This window comes from Kryptolebias marmoratus, linkage group LG20 (assembly GCF_001649575.2).
Source record: "Kryptolebias marmoratus isolate JLee-2015 linkage group LG20, ASM164957v2, whole genome shotgun sequence".
Classification (NCBI taxonomy): Eukaryota; Metazoa; Chordata; class Actinopteri; order Cyprinodontiformes; family Rivulidae; genus Kryptolebias; species Kryptolebias marmoratus.
The window spans coordinates 5,050,042-5,077,470 of NC_051449.1; the positions used below are offsets into that span (position 1 = coordinate 5,050,042).

Here is a 27,429-nt window from a genome sequence, read left to right on the forward strand (position 1 = left end):
CAGAGGATAGTGACAGCAATAATACTAAATGATGTTTAGTATGACAGAACATCCCTGTCATACTGTTTTAAACAGTCTGCAGTATTTTTGGACAAATGTTACCTTCCTTTACTATTAGGTAAAATCAAAATCGTCGGGCAGCATCGTTGCCTCACAGCAAGAAGGTCCCGGGTTCAAACTCCTGGTTTGGACCTGGGGTCTTCCTGTGTGGAGTTTGCATGTTCTCCTCGTGTTTGCGTGGGTTTTCTCCAGGTACTCCGGTTTCCTCCCAGAGTCTTAAAAACATGCATGTTAGGCTGCCTTCAGACCCAGGTCTCCCTTTAAAAAGAGATCTGAGATCTCAATGGGATTGCATGGTTAATAAAAAAAAACAAAACATATATATGCTATAGTTTAATACAAGGTCTCAGACACCATTATTAGAGTTTCTTCTTCCACTCTAATTTAAACTTTAACAGATTCCGAAATACTCAAATATCGTCACAAAACAAGCTTCAGTGTTAATTAAGTCACCATAAATGTTTTCTGTTTAATCCACACAGAGAACAAATTACACTCATGGAGACCACCAGAGGGAGACACTCATCTAGTTCTGCTTAAGGAACACGTTTAGAAACACCAGACTTTTTTTTAAAACTGATGCTAAAGTTGTTCCTACCATTCAGAATCCAATTAAATACAAGTTTTACAGGAAATAAGTCAAAGAGCTACACCTCAAACCTTTAGGAATTTTGAAATGCAACTCTTAGTTTAACTTCAAAATGTTGCTTCAGTAATAATTTACCACAGGACGGTAATATTAATCACTATCTAACAGAAGGGAAGGCAAACACCACCCTCGAGGAACAAATTTACTCTGCGTGTTTGATTTGGGACTTTGACGAGCTTTCATTTAACTCGGACGCGTTCTGGTGATCAGCTGGTTTGTTTTTAACCTTTTTATGGCGACTAAAAGCTTCACAGCAAAGACTTTCAAAACTTAATTAGTAAGAAACTCCAGTTTTGGTTCTCTGCACAGTTAAGATGTAAGATATAAAAGGAATTTCTTAAATAATTGATACATTATTTATAAAACAGTGGAAGCTTTAAAACCTAATGTGTCTGACTTTATGCATCCTCAAAACATTCCCTCGTGACTTTGTTAAAAATGTATTAAAAAAAAGAGACATGAGTGGTATATATTTCAGACACTCAGCTGGTAATGATAAAAAATATGCATTTCTTTTGCTTTATCAACAGGTGTTCATGTATCTATAATGACAGGCTGAACAATAGCAGCAACACCTTACTGTAAACATATTTTTCACCATGATTGATTGTTGAATTGTTTCATGAGCTCTGAAGAGAAACTAAATTTGTCGTCATCAAAAGGTTAACACGTCCCTCACCACCCCCAAATCAAGCCAGACTGCATCTGTTTCACATTTATTTATGATAAAAACCATAAATCTAAAGCTTAAAAATGTAAAACAGGTTTAAACAAACATAAAAAAAACAAGTCAAGAGCTTTAACTTCTCATTATGTCCCATTTGCTTTAAGACCAGCTGTAAGTGGGTGAAAAATCCCCAAAAATATCATTTTTATTTTGTGCCAAGATGCAATATTTAGCCTCTTATTATCAATGAACTTGTTAAATCTTTCCTAAAAACCTGCTTTTTCAGACATTCTTACAGCCTTTACATTGCATTATTTACTGGTGGAGTCACAGGATCCAGTTACTTAAGTTGTGAAATTACATAAATAAGCTATAAACTCAGATAAAGTCCATTCATCACCAGTGTAACGTCAAAACATATATCAAATGTTTAAACTGTGGTTGTAGTTCCTCTCCTCTCCAGCAGATGTCTCCCTAATGTCGTCTCTCACAGCTCCTCTCAGACATGAGGCACAGATGCATCATCCAATGTTTAGATATGTAGATACATTTATATTTATATCTTTTTTTCTTTACAATGGATTTTCTCTGTCATACAAGATGACCCAAAAAAATTTAAAAAAAGCACACATTACAGTCAACAAACCAAAACCTATAGAACATATGATTGTCACTTACTGCGAGTCACAAAAAAAAGTACGTATACTGTGAATAAATAATCTACAGAAATATTTACAATATGCACAAGAGGAATTCAATGGAAGTGCAAATAAAGCTTTGGATCCCCGTAGGAAATAAGGTAAGCAGTCGTGGTTCTCAACAGATTTACAGGACATTTAGTAACATTTAATGACTTAACAGTGAGCGGAGCAGAACAGAAATCAGAAAGCAAAGTGGACACGTTAAATTGCACACAGCGGAGCTCATTCCGTGAAAAACTAGAGTTTTTGATGCTCGTTGTCCAATGAGAGTCAAGGCAACGACCAACGAGACGACAGGCAGCTGAGAGGATGAGACAGGAAGAGGGAGGGATCCAGGAAAAGAAAGAACTCGTTGTGCTCCCGTCGACTTCTTTAGCCAGAAAGACTGAACTCTGTACAACTGCTGCCGTCTTTTCCCTATCGAGACCACGAAGGAGGGGGGGACGCACGTAGGGTCAAGTGTGCTATCTGCCGGCTCCTGTTGGCCTCGGTAACACACGCTCATTTTAACATAATGCACACATGTGAGCTGCAGTCATTTATACCGTCCCCCCCCCCCTGTACTTGTCATTTCTGCAGGAGCTCCACTTTACCCAGAGTTCAAGTACTCCAGAGCCACTTCATAGCAGAACTTGTACTGGTCCTGGGAGAGGAGAGCAAAAAACAAACACAAAGACATTAGTGGACATTTGTGGTCAAATCAACAAGTTATAAGAAGTCTTTAAATATCTTTTTTTATTGGGATTTATAAATGAGCTTCACATGGACAGATTCATATTTTACCAAAGTTACAAAAGTTCTAAGTAACCCAAAAGCTCATTGTCACACAAAGGTCGGCATAAAAGACCACAAACTCCATGTAGAGCAGGATGTGGAAAGTTCCTAAACCCTCCTGTTTCTGTGAAATATTATTTGAATTAAACTAGCATTCTTTCGAAGTCTGACGTGTTGCTTAGAGCAAAGATCTCTGTTAGCACTCAGAGTATGTGTTGAGGATAAACCTCAACTTCTACCACACCAAATTTTACATCATTATCTATAAAACTGACAGAGTTGCATCTGTTTTTGTATTTGCTAAGGTCACTCAGCTGTAGCAGCCATCTTGAATTGGGATGACTCCGAACATTAATAAGTTCTAGATGCACACCCAGTGATTACTTTCTGAGAGTTTCATTCAATGACGCCACCTGGTTCACAACAGACACACAAATGAACTCACATTTTACGGTGGCAGGCAATAATAATGGATAAATGTATCTTGAAAAGACAAAGTAAAGAAAGAACTTTTGTTTTATCTGAAACAAAAGTGAGAAATCTAAATAAACAGAGTACTCTCTAGCAGTATTATCTTATTCCACACTTTCTGATGAAAAGTTTTATTTATTATTTTCTGTTTTTGCATTTTTTTTTCTTCTCTTTTGGACTAAAACTGTAAATAATTGATAAAAAAACAACAACCCTCATTTGATGAAGTCACGGGGATTTTAAAAGCCTCCTGAAGTGCTGTCAAGGTTATAAGAAAATTCCCTTTGTTCCTCTCATTTGCAGTTGAAAAATAACGTAATCTTCTAACCTTCTAATACTAAAAAGTTGGAAGCAAAAGTCTTACGATCTTTAGAAAGCGAAGGACAGAAAGCGAACAAGCTCTTCAAGAAGAAACTGGTGCGAAAAACACGTCAACACACTTGATTTATTAAAAAAGGTTCTAGTTGTAGTGAATCTTACAGCCTCCAGACCAATGAACACAAAAAACTGAATAAAGTCCAGGAATCTTAAAGAACCGAGCCTTTTGTTGGAAGAATTAGCGACACAGTTATCAAAATTTACTGCTTTGAAAGTGAGGATTTTAGATTTGTTTCTCATTTGTTCTAATCTTGGAGTATCAAATGTTAAAATCGTACTAAAACACTGAAGAAATATAACATCTTTGACTGATTTTTGTTACTTTCCATTCATTATAGCAAAGGTTTTGTCCAAGAGTTCGCAAATTCTGCACTGCAACATGACCACCTAATCAAATTATCCACTCAGTTCTCAAAACATAGCATTAGGCAGATAAAAACCACTTTTTTTATCCATCAAATAAAAATACTCGACTGAAATGCAGTTCATTTGAACCTGCTTCAGAGCTGAGTGGATTTTAGTTTCCGCGTCCTTGATCAGCACTCGACTTCACTGTAAGATTTTTTGAATCCTTACAATGAGACTGGATTTTTGACAACTTGAAAAGCTCTGAATTATAAAAGTCAACCTCAATTATACGAGAGCGGCACCTCTTTTTAACATCAAGGTTAAGTTAAAAAGTACGAGGAGGAGAAAGCGCTCATGGCATTTCACGTATCCTTAAATAAAAAGCTTTTAGAAAACAAACATTTTAGAAAAAAACTCAATGTTGAGATAATTTGCTGGTAAATTTTGATTAAGTTTTCTACATTCTTTAAAACTTAATTCTAAACCAGGTAAGCAGATAAACTGTTAGAGCTTAAGGTATGTGTTTAAGATGACTCTCAGCTACTACCACACTGAGTTTTAGCTAAATATTTGTAAAACTGACTGAGTTATAACCATTTCTCTGTTCGCTACAGCTCATTAGCTGTGAGTCAGTAGTTGATTCACATCCAGTGAATGTTGTCTCAGAGTTTCATTAAAAGCTGTCCGGTGGTTCATGAGATATTTTGCTAACAGAGACAACTGAACACACACAGGCAGTTACATAATTGCTCGGCTTTCATGCTTCAGGGAATGAAGCTGAAACTTGCATTAAATTACACGTGAAATTAAAATATTCTACCACCCTGTCCGACTACCGGGAAGTAAATTTCCACCTATTTCTGTCTCTGTTGCCTTGTTAGGAATTATACAGGTAAAACATAAATCGTTTTTAATAAAAGAGCTGCGGTGGTCCTTACCAGCAGGTCCACCATGTTGGGTTTGTTGTTCCTCAGTGTTTTGACAGCATGAAAAACATCCACAGAGTGCTGGTGCTGGAGCATCTCACACACGATGCTGATGGCACAGAAGGTCCCGCTGCGGCCGCCTCCGTTCCTGTAACATTTAAGTCACATGAAAGTTTGGTCTAAACTAAAGAAAAAATAAAATAAAAAAAAAAAAGCTGAGCTGAAGTGCAGAGCAGTGAGTCTTTTTGTTGCAGTAACAGCTTTCGGTCAGTAGGTGGAGATGTTTCATTTTTTTAATGCCAGGAGGGACTGAAGTTCCCGCTGAGCGAACTTACAGACAGTGGACCACGGTGCGCCCCTCGCCCCCGTCGTACTCCTCCTGCCACTTGTCCACCTGTCGAATGAGCTTGAGGAAGGAGCGCTTGGACATGGGCGTGTCTCTGTACATGGGCCAACCCAGGAACTGGAACTGCTGCACCATCCTGTAACCGTCCTGAGGCTGGGAGGACAAGGACGAACTGGTTATCACAAGTTGACACACACAAAGGGGGGGGTGGGGGGTGAAGTGAAGCAATCAGACTGTAGATCTAAGCTCGATTGAGGCCAGACAAAGATGGATAAAGAGCAAAAACAGTCACTCAGGAGATGATTGGGCCGATAAGACAGGGTGATGGATGAGCTCATCTGAAGCTGCAGACAGATGTCTCCATGTATCGATCAATTACTCCTGTCAGTGATCATATGTGGTTAGACCGTCGTGTGCTTAACGTGACGGAGTCAGAGGACGTTACGGCGTGTTAGTAAGAGGAGGAGACTGTTGGGATAAGGAGCTTACGCAGGTGACCGCAGGTGGGACCCCTTCTGTTCCAGGAGTTCTTACGATGCAAAGCTGACCGACCGGGAACGGCAATTTGTTTAAAACTTTGCTGCTGTGGCGTCTTTAGAAGGCAGATACTTTTATTTCTTAAAGTTTTAATGTTTCCATACATAAAACAACTGACCTTTTAAAAGGTCAAAAGGTCAGATGTAGATGCCAATGCAGGGATTACTTTTAAAACGTTTCCTTGGAATCCATTCAGTGGTTCATGACATATTTTGCTAACATTCAAACAGAGTTGATTCCAATCATTTACGGCAAGGTGTTAAACAAAAAGATATCACCTGATCAGTTCAGGTTCAGTCTCAGCTACTACCACACCTGAGTTATACACATTTTTGTGTTTGCTGATATTGTTTTAATGTGGCGGCCATCTTGCATTGGTTTGACCCCAAAGGTTGTGGATGTCAACTCAACGATTACTTTCTGCAAGGTCAAATAAAATCCGTTTATAATGTTTTTTCCAAACAAACACACACACACACACACACGTTATGTCTCTCTGTCTTTGCAGGGACTTTCCATTGACTTCCATTCATTTCTACACCCTAACTACAGCCTAACCCTGACCCTTACCCTAACCATTACCAGTACATACCTAACCAAAGCCTGCTCCTCATGGGGACCAGGCTTTGGTCCCCACAAGGAGCAGTTGGTCCTCACAAGGTAGTATATGTTAGGAAAATTGTCCCCACAATGTATCAAATACATGGCCACACACACACACACACACACACACAGAGAAATGGACAGAAACATTATCGCTCCACCTTCACCATTGGCGGCGGGGCATAAATATTTAAACCAACAAACTTGCTTTCAGTCAGTATGACAATTATTGTTGTAACTTTTCCTATATTTTTTGCTCTTTGGTGTGAAAAACAACAATTAATTTTAAACTTTGGTGCTTTTAAAATGATTTAAGCAACATAAAGTAATATTAAGTGCTCAGCCATCACTTGCACACAAGACTCTGTCTTTGACTAAAATTCTCAAGCCAACATTAAGGTAAAAATGTGAAAAGTTCTAATGTTTTCAAGTTTTTTGGGGGGATTTTAGTACCTTAAAAATGTGTCTTCTTTTGGTAGACCTCAAAAAAACCCTCAACCTTTGTTTTAGAAAACTCTTCTTTGTTGGATTCCACATGAAAATGTGTTTTTCTTCTAAATTCAGCAAAAAAAAAAAAACTTTTAAAGGTTCACACAAATTGCTGTGAAACTCTGATTTCTCCCTTTTTCAAGCACAGGTGAAAATTTATCAAGCTGTCTGAAAGATTTGGGGGCAATCACATCTCGGTCCAATCACTGGTGCAGTTGTGTCGTTAAAGAAGGGGAAAAAAAGAGTCGGCGCAGCTTGAACGGACACGGACAGGCCGGCACACGTGTGGGATGTGTGAGGTGTGCAGTCGCAGGAGAAATGGGCTGTTGGGATCACAACGGGGAGGACAAGTCGAACAAAAAGAGCGGACTGCAGCGACAGGTCGGAGTCATCATGTTTTTTAGCGCTTTGTGTGTTCGCCGTACCCGAGCTGCGTTGTAGATCCGAAATATTCTGCTGATGATGTCCTCCTCCAGGTCGGCGGAGACGAACTCCACCTGGATGGGCCCGTGGCGGTGGACTCCGTTTTCTGGCCAGTACTGTGGACACAGCTGAATAAAATACACACATCCACACACAAAGAAAGATGCAGATACACAAACACAGACAAAACACACATAAAAAGAAAATTCAAAGATGAGTTTGAGATCCTTACTTGTGCTAAAATGATGAAAATTGAACTAAAAGATTGAAAGAAGTTATTTTTTTAAGGTAAAAAGCTATTCACTGAGGGAAATTCAATAAAAATGATTTTCTTTTCATAAACTAAATTTGTTTTTTTTGATACACAGATGTATTCCAAGTATGAGAGCTTTTTAATAATCATTTGACTTTTTGTTTATTGAATTTAACTAAAATCTTTTACAAGCCATAAACGATTTTTCTTCTCCTCTAAAAGAAAAAACATTCTTTGTTCAGTTTTTACACATTTTTCAGACTGATGAACCGATTTTCTAATTTTTCTTGATCAAATGAACTCAAGTCACCTCCTTAAATTCACTTACGTTAACTGCAGGACATATTATTAACAAAAATAATCACGGATTAATGATAATCATTGTTTTTTTTGCATATTTAGATTTATCTTTTGTGTGTCTTTAAGAAAGACAGTTATAAATAAATGCGTTTTAAAACTCTTTTATTAAAAACCCTCATCAATTATTCATATCAGGCTCCTAATTTATGGGTAAAAAACAGATATTTTAGTTTAAAGTTGCAGACTGTAAACATCCTGAACTCATGCTGCATTCAAGGAACCTCGGAATTGGGAAGGTCAAAGTTTTTTTCCTTTGTTCAAGCTTTTTGCTATAATATCAGCTGCAAATTATTATCATAATGTCTACATTTTTCCTATTTCAGAGAAAATGAGCTAATAATGCTGTGGGAGAGCTTATTTGAGTATTTTACAACCTGACAGGAAACTTATTGCCGTTCTTAATTTATCTTCCCCCAGACGAATGTAAATTCCAACTTTCTTTTTGTCACTGACTGACACAACAAAATAAACTGTTATCATTTTTTTAAAACCAGCTTTTCACATCATTAGCCTCTAAAAATATAAAAAAAACCACAAGACAAAAACAAAAACAAACGCACCCAAAGTGAAGCTCAGGGCTTATAAAATTAATATGCGAGCTTTATTGGCAAGCTGTTACCTTTCTCTGTGTTTTTATCTGCAGTTTTTTTTTTTTTATTTACACAACCTGCCCAGTGACTCACAGTCAGACTGAACCAAAAAGGAGGAGGGTTCATAAAGATATTTATTCTTCATCAAACCCGAATAGGCTCTAAGGCTGCAGGTGAAATGTCTTAATTTACCAAAAAACAGACCTGTTGTCTTAATTTTATGCACTCAGGACTCTCATTTGTGACTTTTTGCCACTTTCCTGATTGGAAATCACTAATTGGGGCATTTAGAAATCAAGACACCTAAAAAAAAAAACCCCTCAATGTTTCACTCTAACTTGGTTTGATTTGCAAAAATCAACTTTGCAGCTGAATTAATGGAGGTAGGAAACACACGACACTGCTCTCCTTCACGGAGCGCGTGGAATCTAATCCCAACAAAGTTTCCAGTTGCTTTCTTCTCGTATATCCAGGGTTTTCCAGTTAGTAAAGACTTCAGACAATAAAATATGCATACAAGCACAGAAAACCTAATATACTTTAAAACGTGTCTCTCTTTTAAATAAAGGAACAAGAACTGCTGTGAATTAAAAACGCTCAAAGACTTAAAAAAGGCGTTTTTGTCTTAAACATGATTTATATGACCTGCTGGAAACGTTCAGTGTATTCTTTTACAGAGAAGCTGTTCTTCACCTGCATTTTCCTCCGTTTTGTTCCAGGTTACGTTATGTTTTATATGACTTAAACTGAATAGTTTTTGTGATTTTTTCCGTCAATTCATTGTCCTCTATGAAGACTTTGGGTCAAATTCTGTTGTTTTAAACGTACTTTAGAAATAAAAATGACTTATTTTATGCAGAAACCGTCAGGTAAGAAATGTTTAAAAACCATCCTATAGAAAAGTAAATGCACAACATAACAATTTGTTCTAATCAGTGTCTGATGCTTGCACTCAGGTTACATGTTCCTGCTGTAATCTCATTCAGCCTCCCTGAACACAACAGGGTTTTACACAAAGAGCTGTCGATGATGTGCCTCCTGCATGGAGAAAGTGTGAACTTGTTTCTTTGTATTTCGAGTTGTACTTTCTGTGAAACAATGGATTATTAAAAATGTTCTCCAGCCCTGCAACTGGCTGCATTCTGCTGTAGATCTGCAAACTCAAATCTAACTTATTTTGCAGAGAAGAAGGTGCCAAGGTTGAACTCTCCAAAACAGCAACCAAAACTGAGCTCAGTCTGCCTTTAAACAGACAGATTTATAATCTCATCTAGAAAAATGTTGACATTTTAGCCTTTTTGGTCAAATTTTGAGAGTGACATCTGTCAGAGCCCAGATTATCTATTGAGGATTCTGAGCTTCAATCACACCACATTTTAGCTATAAATATCTGTAAAACTGACCAAAGAATAGCCATTTTTGAGTTTTTTAAGATCAGTTAGCTGTGGCAGCCATCTTAAAATGAGCTGACTCCAAGCGGTAATCAGTCGCAGATGTATATCCAGTGATTCTGTTTTGCCTTTGGTGATAAAAATACCTAAAAAGTGACTGTGTGAGTCAATCAGATAATCAGGTTAATAAAATGCAGCAAGCAGAGCGAGTTAGTCAATAAATATTGACTGCTTGTAGCTTTTAAAAAGGATGTTAAGTTGTAATAAACCGTGTATTTGGCCACACGCAGATAGTTCAGAACCCAACAAGATGGATCCTCTCATAATTCTAAACCGGTGACAATTCAGCTCTTTGAAAAACACGCTTTTCTGTGTTCATCTCTCATTTTGCAATTGCTGCAACAGATGGACAAAGAAAGGGTATTTAAAAATTTGTTACCTTGGATTCTGCTTAAGAGGTCAAAAATAAATAAATTCTTGCAAAATAGCAATTATTATAAAGTAACCAGGTTATCGAAAGTGTTGTTGATTATTCTAAAAATGAAGAAACGCAAACTCTCTGAGGAATATTTTTTTAAAAAGCAGCTAAATTCCTCAAATTTCTGCTCTGCAGGTGAGGGATCTCAGTAAAGACCATGCACCTGTGGAGCATCTCGCTGTCCTCGCAGCTCTATTTGCTCTTAGCACACAATTTTAATTCGGTCGAATTAAAATTAACAAGCCAGGAAACCTGAGCAGGGACGGACATACAAACATACACTCACTTTATTCCTCAAACATGTGCCGAGTTTGTGTGGCAGTTTAAGCACCACTTTGGAGCTCCCTTTGAGAACCTGTCAAAACCTGACAAATTTAACAGATGCATAAACTAAGATGTGGATCGAGGAGATGGCAAATCTCCATCTCCCTCTCCTCCATCTACACGCCCTCCTTCCACTCCCACCTGTGCTGCTTTCTTGGCTGCCTGATGGGCCGGCTACAGTGAGAATATTGAATGAAAGGCCCTTTCTATCCAGCCAGTCAGTCAGTCTCCTAGGGAAAGGGGATTTGGGTGTGGGGGGAGCAGCCTGGCTTCAGGCTTTGATCCCCGGGTGTTATGACAGAGCCTCGGGCTGAGAAATCTGGAAAGCCTCATCCAGAGGCCTCCTTCCACTTTCATGGCATCCTCTCTGCAGCACCTCCAGCATTTCAAACACACTCTGTGTACATACAAATATATGGTGTTTCGAACAAAAATACATCTTATTTTTTCCCAGAGTTTATACACAGTTGTGATGAGCAGCTACTTTTTGTGCGAGTCTACTTGTTACTCAACTTCTTGCAATGTTCCCTGAGGAACCACTGTGTGTGTTTGAGCTCATATATCAGGTCTGGTTTACCTGAGCCGGGTCCACATCATTAAGCATCACTATAGACGTGCAGTGGTAGTCCAGCACCAATCTCCAAAAGTCCTTCACTGTGTTTGGCAGTGGGTGCTGGGTCACTATGAATGCAGAGGGTTGCTTGTAACTCTGGAGGAGGAAGAGCAGAAAAAAAGGGAAATCATTATGTTGAACTGTTTTTAATAGAGTTTCCATCCTCTGGCCTGCCTCTAATGGAAATTTCATGTCTATGGAGATTACATTGGTGCAACAGACTTTAAAAGGAGCCTTTGGCTCTTTTGGATGACTAAGAAGAATTTTGAACTTGAAAGGTCACTTACTCGACTCTGAAAGGTGACAAAAAGTTCACTCTTCTTTTCAAGGTGTTCATTAGGTGCTTCATTTAAGGGATAGTTCATTTTATTTATGAAGTCGGATTCAGTCAGCATCCCAAACACAGCAATCTTAGTAATTTCAGTTTGGATAATCAATGAAAAAAATTGTACTGCATCAAGCCACTCGGCAGCGTTTGTCCTTTGTGGCTTAAACTTCAGGCTCTCAGGTCCAGTTTCTAGTTATAATACAGCTCACTGGTCAAGATGGGAAGTCAAATCTGAATGCTGACAAAAAACCCTATAAGATAACCAAAAACTCCTCAAGTTTATATTTTTTTACTGGTAAAAAAGGAAAAGATACTTAAAACATCTGCAACATTTGGCAATAACATAAAACGAGGTCCATTGTTATAAATAGGATGCTAATTATCAAGGTCACCACTTATATTCCCCTCGCTGCAGTAAAAATAGCTGTTTTTAAAACGGTGATTAGTGATTGACAGGAAAAGCAACATGTGGGAAAGTTCCACTTCACACACAGAGAAGCTGTTACACTTTCCTGGCATGTGCCTCGGTGCCAATTTACCATTTTAAATTTAGAGCGATGCAATTAGCTCGAACGTTCCCATCGCCCGCGGAGTTTCGGCAAACGGGGTCTCCAGGTTTGACACTTACGTCCATGAGTGCAGCGTTGATGTAGTTGGAGCTCTCCCCGTCGATGGTGATCAGAAAGGGCAGGCAGCGGTCTGGCGGCAGGACGTCCATGCAGCGGTTCTTCTCGTGGTTTCGAGGCAGCAGGGCGATGCTGCAGTCCTCCACCCGCAGCGTGGGAGTCACCATATTCAGAGTCTGCCGGGTTGGAGCAGATTACATGCTGTCATATCGACGCAGGAAGGTAGGCACTGGGGGCTTGAGTGTGCTAATTATCTCCCACTATGGTAATTAACAATGCAATTCTTTAATCAGTTACATTAGCGATCACTCTGACTCCCCTGATGTTACTGTGATGAAACTTCGAGGGACGACACATTTCATACAACACTCATTGCCCCGAGGGGGGGGGAAGTGCTACGGTTACAGATTAATGCAAGGAAATATATTTGCTCCTGATTGGCCCAGAGGGGGGCAGTGCCATTCATGAAGAGACAACATGTTTACAGTTGTTTTCAACTCGTCCTGCATTTGAGATATTTGAGCTATTAGGCATTTGCACACGCTGTTTAAACGTCTTATTGTGTGAATGCCAATTCAGCATTCATACTATTGTGTTCTTTTTTTGTTGCTGTTGTTGTTTTTCTGTAGGTTTTTTGCAATAAAATTACTTCTGCAATTCTAGCAATTCATCAACATGTTCATTCTGGAGATGGCTTTTAGTTTTTGTACCTTTTATACTTTTAGAAATATTTAATTTTATTTGCAAATATTAAATACATTGAGATCTCTTCAGTTCCTTCAAAAACAATGTTCTTTTTAAAGTTTTCTTCAGCATAACTACTCTATTATACCTTCTTATGCTACTTCTAATTTAACCTTTTGCTCCTTTTAGCTTCCGTTTTGCTCCTTTTACCTTTTAGCAAGCATTTTACTTTTTGGTTTTAACCTGAATTATGCATTTTTTAACTACTAGGTAGCCTTTCGCTATTCTAGCTTCGAGCTAGTATATTGCTGGTTTTTGCTAGTGTTTGCTTGTTTTCACTTTTAGTGCCACTTTTAGCTCCTAGCTGCTGTTTTGCTACTTTTAGCTTTTAGTTAGTGTTCTGCTTCTTTTTGTTCTAACAACTCAGTGTCAGCTTCAGCAAATTTCAGCAGTCTTTTTTCCTCTGGTTACAGTAAATATCTGCTCACCCTGAACTCCTCCTTAATGGGGCTGGAGTTGGTCTGCGGTTCCAGGCGGTTCATGTCGTAGTAGACGGAGCGGAGCTGGCTGGCAGGGATGGTCGTGTCGCCACAAAGACATGCCTCCAAAATGGCGTCATGGATAAAAACATACTGCTCCTGAAAAAAACAGCATCCTCATTGCGAATCTATCAGATGTCTTAGATCACAAATGTATTTGTTTTTGTTGTGACCAGCAGCAGAAAAGCACAAATCAGGAGTTCTGTGCAGTTTCGCTAAGATTTCAGTGACCTTTTCTTGACTTTACTATGTTTTCGGTTTACCCCGTTGGCAATTTCTATGACTAATATTTGTCATTGTCTATGTTCAAAGAATACATTATAAATTTTAGCATTTTTTTTTCTTCTTTGCTACAAAACTGATTTAACTACCTTCTAAAAGCTTCCTTTTGAGACCTGGCAGGGAGTATTTTCTAAAAATTACCTGACCTTTTCTCAATATTTTGCACAGATTTGATCCAACCTGAGCATGCATGGTTCCAGTGTTGTCACAATTGTTACAATAATCAAATCATAAAAAAGGCTGATGTTTTGTTTTTTTTTTCAAAAAAAGTCACTGAAGCAAAAAAATGCAGCACATTTCTCCCTCCTGAAGTTGATCAGTCAAGCGATGGAGATGTTGACACGGCTTGAAGCTTGATGCAAATCTATTCTGAAGTGACATTTTCAGCTGACACTTCCTTGTCACTTTGTACCAAAATCCACACATGTACACAGGGGTCACCGATTTAGAGATTCAAAGAGAAACATGTTCTGCCGTTTATTATTCGTCCAGAACCCGATGAGAGAAGTCTGAGTGGTCCGTGCTGGGGTCAGTAGGTCAGCTACAGCTCGACGGATCTTTTCCGAGCTTGTAAACCATAAACAAGCAGAGGCAGAACGTTTTCATGCACAAATTAAAGCACGGCGGAGGAGCTCTGCCAAACGAGCACAAACACCTGCGAGGGAAAATACACTGAAGGTCACCGAACTTCAGGAGGATGACTCAACGTTTGGTCTCAGGTTGCTCAAATCCCCATTCAGACGTCAGCGATGAAACATTTGCCCATTAAGTCCAATGACGCTTGTGATTTAAACAGAATTACGGGGAAATGATGCATTCAACGACACTATGGACAACTCCAGATGGCCGGTATTCAGGAAAGTCATTCGGTTGTCCACACTGGAACAAAGCTAGAATATGAGCCAGGAATGTTTTCAGTCAACGATATGAGCTAAATCCTGTCTGTTCCAAGCCTCTAAACCCCTTAACTACGGCTTGTGATGCCAAGCACTTGTGCATTGCACCCTGTGAAATAATTCTGTGCAGTTTATTAAATGTCTTTGGTACAAAAATGGTAATTACAAATGCAAAAGTGTCACAAGTGATGGCTTGACAGTGTGCGATAAAATACAGGGTTCTGCTTTAACCATTTTAAACACTTTTGCTGAAAATGTAACACTTGAACTTGCGACAACAATTAAAATGATCATGTTGCATTTTAGATAGGGATACACAGATTACTGATACTAGTATCGGGTTTATGTCCGATATTGTGTGCGTGTACTCTTACTCATTAAAGTGTTTCGATACCACAGTACCAATATCACTTTATGGCAGGGTGAAAAGTCAGGTGGCTGAAGAGGAGCAGTATCAGCTGTGTGGAGGCTTTTATTTTAATTTGACTGTTCTGATCTACAGTCCCTATCAGCTGGTGGCAGCAATGCACCATAAAGCTGTTTGCTAACCATCAAAAAGCAGACTGCAAACTCCGCTTGGCAAAGTTGTCAAAAGAAGGGGCAATATTCAGTATCACCAGAAGACCGTTCCCCTCCTGGTTCCGTTTGACAAGTTAACACAAAAATAGCCATTTATTAGTACTTGTATTGGTAAATGGTATGGGCAAGTACTCAAATGTAAGCACTTGTACTCGGTTTAATTAAAGTGGTATTGATGAATCTCTAAATTTAGAAGATAATTGGGATCATCATTAGCTGGTAAGTTTGTCAGAAACCTCTTGTTTACCACCTAAGCTGCTACCTTAATAACAATATAATGATTTTTTTTGTTTTGAGTGAAAGTACTTCTCTTATAATTAAGCATTTGCTTTGAAGCAGTGAGAATTAATTGTGGATATGACTTAATCCACCTTTGATAGCCACAATCTGTCAGTATTCCACATTTTACTGATGTGGTTTTTGCAGACAGATTCCAGCTCTGCTAAGTCAGGGGTGTCAAACTCCGGGCCTCGAGGGCCGCTGTCCTGGGAGTTTTAGGTTTTTCTGCTCCAACACACCTGATTCAAACGGTTTTATTACCTCCTCACCAAATCATCAAGTTCTCCAGGACCGTGGCAACAAGTCGTCCATTAAAACCAGGTGTTTTTAAGCAAGAACACATCTAAAACATGCATGAGAGCGGCCCCCCGAGGAATGGAGTTTAACACCCGTGTGCTGAGGTCACAGAGAGAGCAGGTTCACCGTACCTCAGTCTGGACCATGTTGACCCTCCGTGAGCGCAGCTCCCTCACGCAGTTGTAAATGTCCACCACGCCTTCCCTCTCCGCCATGTCCAGCATGATGTCGATGACGATGAAGCAGCCCGTACGACCGGCCCCAGCACTGCAGACAAACACACATCAGAATCCATGTAGATGGAACCATTTCCAGTTTAATACTTATGACATCATTTTCAGGGACGTCCAAAAGTCAACTGATGGAGAGAGTTTCAGAAATTAAAATAGGGAGGTATTTGAGTAAGAGTATGATAATAAAAAGTAAACAGTTTGAGAATAACATTTCTCAAAGTAATACTCTGAAGAATTTGGTGATATTATCATCCATGCCACTAAAATGTATAAATAAATGTCAATAAAAGTGGAGCGAATCCACAGAAATCTCTATACACCTGGGACAAAGCTGAAAACCAATACTGAATGGTTCTGATCTTCAGGGCCTCGGGCAACACTGACTCAAAAAATAAATAAATAAAACAGACATGCTTTTATTGTGGAAATCACTTCCCGGGGCTCAGGAACACCTTAGAAAGTCTCTGCTAGCGAGAACAATTTGGTGCTGCATCCACAAAATGCAAGTTCAAATAAAAAAGCCAACCAGACAAAGAAAATAAAATAAACAAAAATCTTAATTACTGAGCTTATTAAAAATACACTGAGGTAAAAACAAAAGATATTATAAAATCTGACAAGTCAAAAATGAATTATATTTATTTAATTTATCATGAATGTTGCATTTTCCAATTAAAAAGGCGATGAAACATTCAGCTTAATAAAAGCACAAAGTTCTAAAGCTAGCAACCGACATTAGCAAACAAAAAGAAAATAACTCATTAACTAACAAGTTAATTGTACAGATATTGAGCTCAAATTTGGGGTGGTAGTAACTGAGAGTCATTCCTAACACACAGTTTGAGTGCTAACGGATCACACAGAATCTTTATTTAAAACTCATGAACCACTAGACAGGTTTTAAAAAACATCTCAGAAAATAATCTTTGAATGTAAATCTACAACTTTTGGAGTTAACCCAATTTAAGATTGCCTTCACAGTCAGTCTACTTAAAAAAAATTGTCTATAATAAAGTCAGGTTTTCAGATATTGAGAAGAAATTTTAAGTGTTAGTAGCTGAAAGTCATTCCCAAATATTCATGATATTGTGTGCAGTCGTAACATTATTTTAAAAAGTTGAGAGTCTAAACCAGAGGTGGGCAACCCTGGTCCTTGAGGGCCACCATCCTGCATGCTTTACTTGTTTCTCTGCTCCAACACACCTTATCTGAATCGATGGGTGATTAACAGGCTTCTGCAGAACATGAAGAGGTGATTAAACCACTGAATCAGGTGTGTTGGAGCAGGGAAACAATTAAAACCTGCAGGATAGCGGCCCTATCACTGGTCTAAACCTACATCCTCTTTCAAAAGAAGATTATTTTAGTTTAAAACTCTGGCTTGAAAGATGGTGGGTGACATGCACTCCTTCAAGGAATGTCAGGCCTTTATTTTAAACAGTTTTCTAAGAAGTTCAAGTTTTAAACTTTCAAATCTTTGCATTTTGATTTAAATACACAATGCTTCTGGAGATGGCATTACATTTCTAATGGGTTTTCCTATTAAGACAGCTTTCGTCTTGTTTTTGCCCAGAGGTTAAATGCAAATTTAACTCATTTGTTTCATGACAGCAATCGTAAATAATACTACAACTTTAAAAATCTGGTTGTGTTGTGAAAGTTGCTAATGTACAGAAACTTCCTTCATATCCAATAATCACAACAGCAAACACTACATGGACTTGGATTTAAGTATTTAGGTCAAACAGAAAACCTGGAACAAATGAGATTGCAGATGAATATTCTGACGGTGATTGACGGAGGAGAGACAGAAGACGGGGAGCTGTGTTTCCATGCACACCAACCTGCAGTGAACCACCATGGGCCCAGCATTGGTCAGAGTCTTGGACTTGACTCTCCTAATGAACCCCAGCAGGCCCGTGGCGTGATAGGGCACGCCGTGGTCCGGCCAGCCGGTGAAGTGAAACTGTCGAATCTCCCGGATCTCATGAGCCCCTCTCTGTGGATCGGAGTCATGTTAAACACACACAGCATGAGGAGGAAGAAAATAATAAAAATAAAAAAACCACCCAGCTCGAGTGTGATGAGATTTGTACAGCTGATCTAAGAGGTCGCCCCAAAGCAAATACAGATGAATTAAATGCAAACATAAACTTCATGGACTTTATAGAAAGAAGGAAGAGCAAGATTTCCATTATCTAACTGTAAACATCACGTTTAATGGAAGTTCTCTGTCCCGTTTGTCATTTCAGTATGTTCCACTCATTATATGAGAACTTTAGACGAGTCATAATTTTAATTTATAAACTTCTGGAAATCTGGATTAAAACAAGTCACAGTATTCTGCAACTCTTCAAAGTGTGACTGGTTTGTTTTTTTAGCATTAATTACTCAACACATGACGGGAGAGCTGATGATTAGAGAGTGTTCCCTCTGGAAAACCTTTCATTGCTAAGAAACAGCGTTGAGGGAATGTGTGCGACTGTGAAACACTTTAAGTTACTTGGTCTTTCTCAGCTTATATCCACATAAATACTTCTAAAAGCAAAGTGTAGAATTTTAGATTTTTAGTTCCTGGCATAGCGCAGATTAGAAAAGCTTTTTTTAAATCACCCGCCACGAAAGGCGATAATGTTTTCCAGTGGTGCATGTGTGTGTGGGCTCTTTTATTTCTAGCATGTGCAAAATATCTCATAAACCAGTGGGCAGATTTGAATTAAAGTAATTATCAGATGAACAACTACAACTTATTAACTTTTGGAGTCATTTCAATTTAAGGTGTCTGCTAATTACTCAACAAAAGCCAACACAAAAATGGCAATAACTCGATCGATTTTATAAATATTGGGCTAAAATTAGGCGTGGAAGTAGCTGAGACTAATTCGCAACACATAATCTGAGTGTGATATCTTGCAGCATCGCATTAGACTTTGCATAATGTTTTTTGTTCAAGGTTTGATCGAAATAGCTGCAACTAAAATGATTTCAGTCTGAAACTCTGGCATGAAAGCCATCAGGGGATATGCATTCCTTCAAGGAATGCTAGGGTTTTGGATTTCTTCTACAGTGTGTGTGGCAGAAAGAAAGAAAATATTTGAAGTTACTCATGCAACAAGTTTTAAAAAAGAAGATGTCCATTGTAGAAAAGCAAATGATTGAAATAAGAGGTGTTATGGTCCGGCTCTTAAACCATAACAAATGAAGGGAAGCAACCCAAAGATAACTTAAAGGGAATTTATTTAACAAAAAAAACCATAACTGGTTGGGGAAGAAAGGGAGAAAGGGGAGAGAGTGGCAGGGAGACAAAAGAATGAGCTTCCTAGTCAGAGGAAGTGGTGCATCTTATGGTGGATCTGACGTCATCTGGAGACACTGGCCAGCTGCCTCCACTTCCAATCAGCACCAATTAAGGAGTCCAAAACATGGAGGTTAGAGACCCAGAGAAAAAGGCCTTGGGCCGTAACAGAGGTGAACTATTGAAGTGACATTTATCACATTCAGTAGCAAACCATTTCTGCGGCCTTGAGAAATATTTAAAAATTATTTTTGACAAGAAGCAAAAGCAGCAAAGGAACTTTACAAACTATTCCTCTTTAAAGCTCCAGAGCAGTTCTGAAACCGCTCTTGACGTCTTTATAACCAGCATATTTTATTCAGCTCAACTGCTTGATGAAGTTTAAAAAAAGGGTGAAATTAAAAAGAGTACGTAACTTTTAAAAATAAAAGCGTACCTTCTCCACAGCGAAGGTTCTGATGACATACTCTGACAGGAGCTCGGTCTCTATCAGCGTCACCTTGATGTCTCTGTAGATCTCCGTGTCGTCGGGCCAGTACTTACAGCACTTCACCTGAGAGCCAGAACACCAACTGTTTTACATCACATTCTAATTTCATTTGCATTCACGTTGCTTTAAGCCATCTCTCCTATTTGAATTTCCTGCAGCTTTTCCTGGGCTGTCATTTTCTCCCCAATAAAGACTGTCACATAACATTACCTCCAATTTGCCACCTGATATTTCAGTTTGTGATCCATTTCTTTCAAATCAAAATGAGATTTGCTTCGTATTAGTTTTGTCCCCTGGTCAAGGAGCCGCTGTAAATGGGTATCTCATGTATTGACGGAGAGTTCATTCACACTTTATTGCTTTTTCATTCTCACATCGATAACGTGAAAATGAGTCTAAAGGTGGATTGAACGCAAAGCTGGAAAGCAGCAGAGTAGATTCCAAGGGGGGGTTTTATTATTTTCCCACCTTAAGAATTTCCCTAACAGTGACAATAAAGACAAAGAAAATAGTGAGCAAGTATCAGATGAGGGAGATATAATGACAACTCTGTAATGACATGAAATAATAAACTCTCAGCTGTTTAAAATAGATTTCCCTACGGAAATCTAAAACGCCCCACTGGAAATGGTTCTTGTATTAGGTATCATAAGAGTGCAAAATTACCCCCCTGTTCAATTAAACTGTTGATACTAGTGTAGTAAGACTGGTAACAGAGCTAGAGATCGTGGAGGTATATCAGGGAATGATCATTTCTGATGAGGGATAAATGGGATGTCGGCCTCAAGTAGATTTAATTTTCCTTTCTGGCATCTATATGCTGATTGTGAATAAAATGAGATTTTGGTTTGTGCACTGACACAGACAGCTGGGGGGTGGGGGTGGGGGTCTTTCAGGTCCCTCTCTCTGACACCCCTGATGAGTAATCCCTGATGACAAGCACAAATCCACCGTTCACTTCTAGCTAGATTGAATTAGCCAAAAGCCATTACCTTATTAGATCTCTCTGAATCAAACGCCTGGTTTGGAGGGATCTAGCCTTTGGGCTGAAATATGCCACACAGATGTTCATTTCTGGGCACACATACAGGCACGGGACACAGCTCTTCAATTCATCCTCTAAGGTGGATAAAGTATGCGGAGGAAAGAAGCGTCATCTCGTCACACACATCAGCACGCTAACTTTCGAAAAATAAATCTCTCATACATCAAAGTGTGCCGAGTGCCGCCCCCTGTGTGTGGAAGCGTCGGGATAGAGGCTGCGTGTGCTCGTCTGTGTGTGCGCCAGGATTTCCCAGAGTGCATCAGCAACTGTGCCGAGCAGATGGCCCACTGTGATATGGCGGAGTGATTTTATGGGGCCCTCTGTGGTCTCTGTGACCAACTGCACCTACCGGACCGCCATTGGATAAGGATCATATAACAGACGGTTTGGGGGCTGGCGCCCGCAGAGGACGCCACCGCAGCTAAGCAGGTGTGGAGAAGGTGTGGGGCGGGGCAGGCTGGGCTCAGCTACTGCAGGAAGAAAGGCTTAATGAGGCACCTGGAGATGGGCCCATGAATCATTATCAGCTCTGGTACATTTAAGCCCCACTGAAAAAAGGCACATCAGCAAAATTAAGGTGTGCATACGTTTAAGGGATTTTTTAGTACAAATGTGTTTAAATTTCCTAGAGAAAATCCCCTGGCTGTCAAAGCATAAAACTGTACTTTAAATCCTTCATTTTCTCTTGATTATTTTCTAACCAGAAAGAGGCCGACCGTGAGTTAAGTGGAACAAATTAGAACAAAGGCAGGGCTCCGAGTTCACCATTGTGGCTACCATTGGTCTGAACATTATAAAAGGTCTTTTGGACTCAATAATAGTCTCCTTTTGTTCAATGAAGACAACATTAAGAGGTGTTTCTGTTCCGAAGAGCCCGGCAAGAGCTGGCGGCTTCAGCAGAGTCTAATCTTCTGTTATAGAGCCACTCAGATGAAACAGTAGTCAGTCGCCTGGATGCCTCTCTGGTAATGAAGGCCATCAATCAGTTTCTTTTCACTTCTCACTGATCAGATAGATGGAAAAAGAGCTGGCGGCACACGAGTCCCATGCCTCACGAATTCAGGATACTCTCACACACACATTCACATCAACATATGGACACTGAGGTTGAAAGACATTAAAAACATAAAAGATGTCTCAGCTTGCCTCGAGATACAATCAAGCCGTCATTCGGCTGAGAATCTAATAATCCCATTTGATTTCTTGCGGTTCAAGTGACGGTAATTAATACCCACCCTGCCCACTTCTACCAGGTTGGTCACCATGACGATAGCAGCGGTGTTTTCCTGCCACACCATCCTCCAGAAGTCGAAGACCGTCTCCTGCATGGGCCCTTTAAAAAAAAAAAAAAAGACAAGGAGAGAAGGAATTTAGTTCTGCTAATTGTTTTCAAATCTAGTTTAAAAAAAATTGCGAACTGTGGGTGTCAACCTCGTCAGTCTGTTCGCAAAATGTCTCCTGAACCACTTGGCAGAATTTAGTGAAAATGTACTGATTAATGTTTGGAGTCAATCCAATTTAAAACGGCTTCCACAGCTGTTTGACCTTAGCCAACAGAAAAATAGCTATAACTTTAATTTTACAGATATTGAGCTAATTTTGGTGTGGCAGTAGCTGAGTGTCATCCTCAACTCCTTATCTGAGTGCTAACAAATCTCATGAGATCACATTATTTGTATAAAATTGTGCATAATGTTATCCACTAGGTTTGACCAAAATGGCTCCAAGTCTATCTTTTCATAAGAGGATCCTAATATGAAGCTCTGGCATGAAAAACGGGCGATATGCATTCATTCCAGGAAAGCTTGGTCTTTAGTTTATATTTGCACTTGGCAAAACTCAAAGTAATTACCACCGCATGTCATCTGTTCAGCACCAACCTTTCCTCTGAACCAGAACCGAATGTGTGTGTGTGTGTGTGTGGTGAATACCCAAATAAATGAGCAGACACCCGTTCAAATGCCTCTAACATCCAAAACTTCACAGAGCAATAATTGTGGGTTGAAAGTAATTATTAATCTGGTTAATTTTAATCAAGCGCTACGAGAAAAAGAATTAGTCCTGACAATTTAATTAGTAAATGCAAATCTCCACAACAGTGCATTCTCCTGTGATTGGCCCAAATTACCTGGAGACACAATGAATTGTTCAAGCACATACAGAGACATGGGATAAAACACAACAGAACACATTCACACACTGTTCAGGTTTTTTTTGTTATTTAATAGGTAGGAAATTACCCAAACAGCTCCTTAAAACTGGTTACAAATTAGGCCATGTAGTACAATTTTACAGCATTTTCTTTTTTAAGCTTTTATTTGGCATTCAGGATTTGAAACAGTTCTGCTGATTTAAGTTAGGTGACACCTAGAAAACAAGGATACAATCTGTTATCTGCTTTAGGCACTAAAGGCCTTGGAACGACTGAAACAAAATCACAATGAAAGTGCCCATGAGAAGTTCAGCAGCAGCTATCATCACAATCTGGGTTATTGTGTTACTCAAGGAGATTTTAGCGAGGACAATAATGAAGTTAAGATAAAAACCATCAGATCTGATGGCCTGTCTGGAATACAGCTGCGTTTCACCTGGCACCACGAAAGGCGGGCAGGCAGTGACCGCCAGAGATAGTCACCAAGCCCTTCGGCAACCCAGCCCAGAAAAGAAGGGAAAGTAAACTGATGGATGGATGTGTTTGTGTGTCTGAATTCATTCGTCTGTTTTTAAAGCAAAATATCTCCTAAACCACTGGACAGGTTTTAATTAAACTTCAACTGGTTGCACGTGCACATCTAAAGATTATTTTTTGAGAATTATGTTAAAATACTTCATTACCTCAAGGGAAACTTTGGTTACAGACACACAAGGTTGACTCTGACAGTTAATACCTAAGTTTTAAACAGTAGGTTTTGGGAATGACTCGGCTACTACCACACCAAATTTTGCCTCTATATCTGTAGAGCTGGCTGAGTTATAGCTATTTTTTAAGGTTGATTACCTGCAGCAGCCATCTTGAATCTGTTTGACTCCAAAGGTTAATCATTTATAGATGTGCAACCAGTTACTTTTGAGAGTTTTATTAAAATCCATCCAGTGGTTCAGGAGATATTTTGCCGCGATCTCTCAAACATGGGCAAAAACATTATCACATGCCTTCTGCTGGCAGGCAATAAATATCACAACTGGGGAAGCAAAATGTAAAGCTAAAAACAGTAGTTCATAAACCAATGGGTAATGTTTTGGTGGCTATATTTGTTTGTTTTTATTTTTTTATTTAAAAATCAAGCTTATGTTAGCCAATTTTTCTAGTTCGTGTGTTTTGGTATCATTTGTTGGCATCTCTGATATATATTTTGTAACCCTATTTCCAATTAAAGTCATAATTTCTTTCATCTATTGACTGTCGAGTCATGTTTAATGGGCTTTATGGGGTACCCAATTATATCCTTATTGTCTCATCTCTACAGGGTCAGTAAATTTAAAGCTAAGAAAAACATTTAGGTATTTTACAAGTAAGAATTTACAAATAATTTGTATCAAACAGTCCTTTCTAAAATCTGATTTTTACTGCCAGCATTGGAATGCTTCTCCCTTAGGAGAACAAGAACCGTTTGCAAAAAAAACAAAAAAACAAACAAAAAAAAACAATAGAGATTCATGCTTTTAAATCTGAAAGACAAACTTCCGATTTTCTCACATTCAAATTGGATATCTAGAAATTTGGAACAAATCTACGTGAAAACTTCCTCGGTCCTTCTGCTTTGCATGTGATGGCATGCCTTGAATTTAACTGGAGGACCTCGTGCCTCCAATTCAGTCACTTCCAGTTTATCCGATAGCTACCCAACCTGATTGAACCACCCACTCTGCTGCCTCCTACACTTGTCCCCGAGGGAGGATACACACTGTTGAGAAGTTTGAGAGAGGGAGACTGAGAAGCAGGACAGCTGGTGTGTAGGACTTCACTAACACAATAACACTTGGCATTATATGGTAAATCGACCAATGGGAGGCTCCTGCCAAGCTTCCTCCAGCCAATTTAGGTTCCTATAAGCATGCTAAGATGGAGATCTGATACGGGTATGTTGCTGGGTAGAAGTGAACCTGATGTCACTCATGAGGAAGCAAGTATTGCTCTAGATGAGTAAGTAATTTTGAACAAAGGGATCTTACAAATGAAAACCTTTTTTGATTTAAAGTGAACACTTTCAGCTATACTCCAGTGATCTATTGATAAGTGTAGGGTAGTATATAGATTTATTTTTGGTTTCTCCCTTCAAAAAGTATCATTTTATATCAGTTTAAAATCTAATAGTGTCAAACCCAGTGTGCAGACTCATTTTGGAAAATAAACAAATTCATTTAAAAAAAGAAAAAATACAAAAGCTGACGTGGCAGCAAGAAGAAAACTAAATACCAAACTGAACGGACATGGGCAGGAGATAAGCAGAACCAGACATCAGAGAAATTAGACCAAGTGACAATAGACAAAAAAAAAAGCGAGTAAGTGGAGGAGATGACCGGGTTTTAAAGACAGGAGGCAATTAGGGGAAGTGAGCACAGGTTGCAAGGCTTGGGGCAGGTATAGATGGGCGTGGCAGGCAGACAAGAGATAGACTGAGGAGAAGTGAATGATGGCTGAGGCACAGGGAACAAAGACACAAAGAACAAGAACCAGACTAACAAGATAACTGAATAAAATAAACAATAAACTCAAACTGAATCATGAAGACAATAAACTGAAAACAAAAACCCAAATCCTAACAAATAGTTGTCCTAAATTGACATTTGCCATTGAACCTTGGTAAACTTTACATTTTAGTAATGGATTGATTTGAAAAAGAAAAATATCTAGAAAGCATAAAATGGTTATCCCAAGCGAATATCAAACGTAAAATGTTTTCCTGCTTTTTGACTTTTTATCTACTGACATGCATATTTGCATTTGTTTGCTAAAAGTACTGTATTGTGTTGTGTTTTACTGTGTTGTATCATCCATCCATCCTTTTTCTTTACCCACTTCTCCTTTTTGCAGGGAGCTGGTGCTCATCTCTGGCAGTGTTGTACAATATTGTACCCTGTTGTATTGTGTCATATTGTATTGTATCTTGTTGTATTGTGTCATATTGTATTGTATCATATTGTATTGTATCTTGTTGTATTGTGTCATATTGTATTGTATCTTGTTGTTTTGTCCCATATTGTATTGTATCTTGTTGTATTGTGTCATATTGTATTGTATCTTGTTGTATTGTGTCATATTGTACCGTACCGTTGTTTTTCTTAGTAAGCAAACTCGCATAAAAGATTTGGCAATTGTTATATACCGGATGCCCACAGTTTTGCTTTGTGTTGTTTTATATTTGTTAAAGTTTAGTTAAAATCTTCTGCTTCCAACTTTTTAAAAACTTTTACCTGTATTTACAAACAATAAAGAACTGGTATCATAATTATAAAATATAAAAATTTAATAAAAGGACTTAAAATGTGCAAACAGATCCTGTTGATAAGCTGTGCTGAGGGAAAGCTCACGCTCTCAAAGATTTACCCACAGGTTACTTGAGAGGAACTGATTTGAGAGCTCACTCGAGGAAGATGAGAGCCGTGTTTGTAGTACAATGCGTGTGGATTCTAGCCAGAGAAGTTTGGAGGAGACACTTCAGAGAAGAAGAACAGCGGCAGGAGCTTCACTTCCAGCTGTCAGAGAGCTAATGCTGCTGCAGACGATGCAGTGTTTTGGGACTAGGCCCGCTCCTCCTCAGAAGCACAGAGTGTGACAGCTGTAGAAATCCCCCGGCCAGGTACGTTCCAAAACTCCTGATCAACATGTGCACACACACTCCCACAGACAAATACGCAGGCTATGTTCCTCCTCGTGCCCATTAATATTACATGCAGCAGACTTTGGCATAATGTACACTTACTTATCATTTATTCGCTCTCTCCTTCTTTCTGCCCCCCCACCCCCACCCCCACCCACTGGGTTTTGAGATGTTAACCTGTAAATAATAAAACTTTAGCGCTCCTGGTGACATTTGCTGCTTGTGAGAGAGCGAGAGGGAAGAGCGGAAACGACTGGAGGGGAAGCAGGCTCGATGAAATTGAACTCTTTCCCAGATCATGAATATTTTCAACATCACCAGGAGGATGTAGGGATTTATCAGAGCTGTTTTTATCCCTGCGTTGATGTAATTCACCGTTTCTAACAGGAAGGAGCTCATGTCTGATCAGTATTTAAACACTAAAATGGACAGAGGCAAAAATGATGAACTGAGAGGGAGGGCTGTTATACACAAGCTGTAAAAAAAAAAAGGTGAGCTCCACTTGGAGAGTAACAGAAATTTGTGTTACTGCAGCAAAAAAAAGAAAAAAAAAGCTCTGGATGCGAGAATGACCTACATAATGAGGAGCAGAGCTTGGGTGATGAGGCTTTTATGGAGTGACAGCTGTTCTACCTGCCGTTGTCACCTTGACA

General features: G+C 39.2%; 1 protein-coding gene across 12 annotated transcripts in view; it reads right to left on the reverse strand.

Annotated features, from left to right (window-relative positions):
• Positions 1-1,409: 1,409 nt before the first annotated feature.
• LOC108232894 (protein tyrosine phosphatase receptor type M) overlaps positions 1,410-27,429 on the reverse strand; it is a 187,375-nt gene continuing 161,355 nt past the window's right edge. For 10 of the 12 annotated variants that reach the window (XM_017410992.3, XM_025004779.2, XM_017410993.3 and 7 more), the window contains 11 exons: positions 22,190-22,287; positions 19,856-19,972; positions 17,969-18,123; positions 16,023-16,158; positions 13,508-13,657; positions 12,338-12,511; positions 11,346-11,477; positions 7,375-7,500; positions 5,310-5,473; positions 4,987-5,122; positions 1,410-2,720 (listed from right to left, as the gene is read on the reverse strand). In XM_017410992.3, coding sequence (XP_017266481.1) covers positions 2,667-2,720; positions 4,987-5,122; positions 5,310-5,473; positions 7,375-7,500; positions 11,346-11,477; positions 12,338-12,511; positions 13,508-13,657; positions 16,023-16,158; positions 17,969-18,123; positions 19,856-19,972; positions 22,190-22,287 — 1,442 coding nt within the window. In that variant the 3' untranslated portion in view covers positions 1,410-2,666. The remainder of the gene's footprint in view (positions 2,721-4,986; positions 5,123-5,309; positions 5,474-7,374; positions 7,501-11,345; positions 11,478-12,337; positions 12,512-13,507; positions 13,658-16,022; positions 16,159-17,968; positions 18,124-19,855; positions 19,973-22,189; positions 22,288-27,429) is intronic. The other 2 variants (XM_017410986.3, XM_017410990.3) reach the window with 2 other exon arrangements.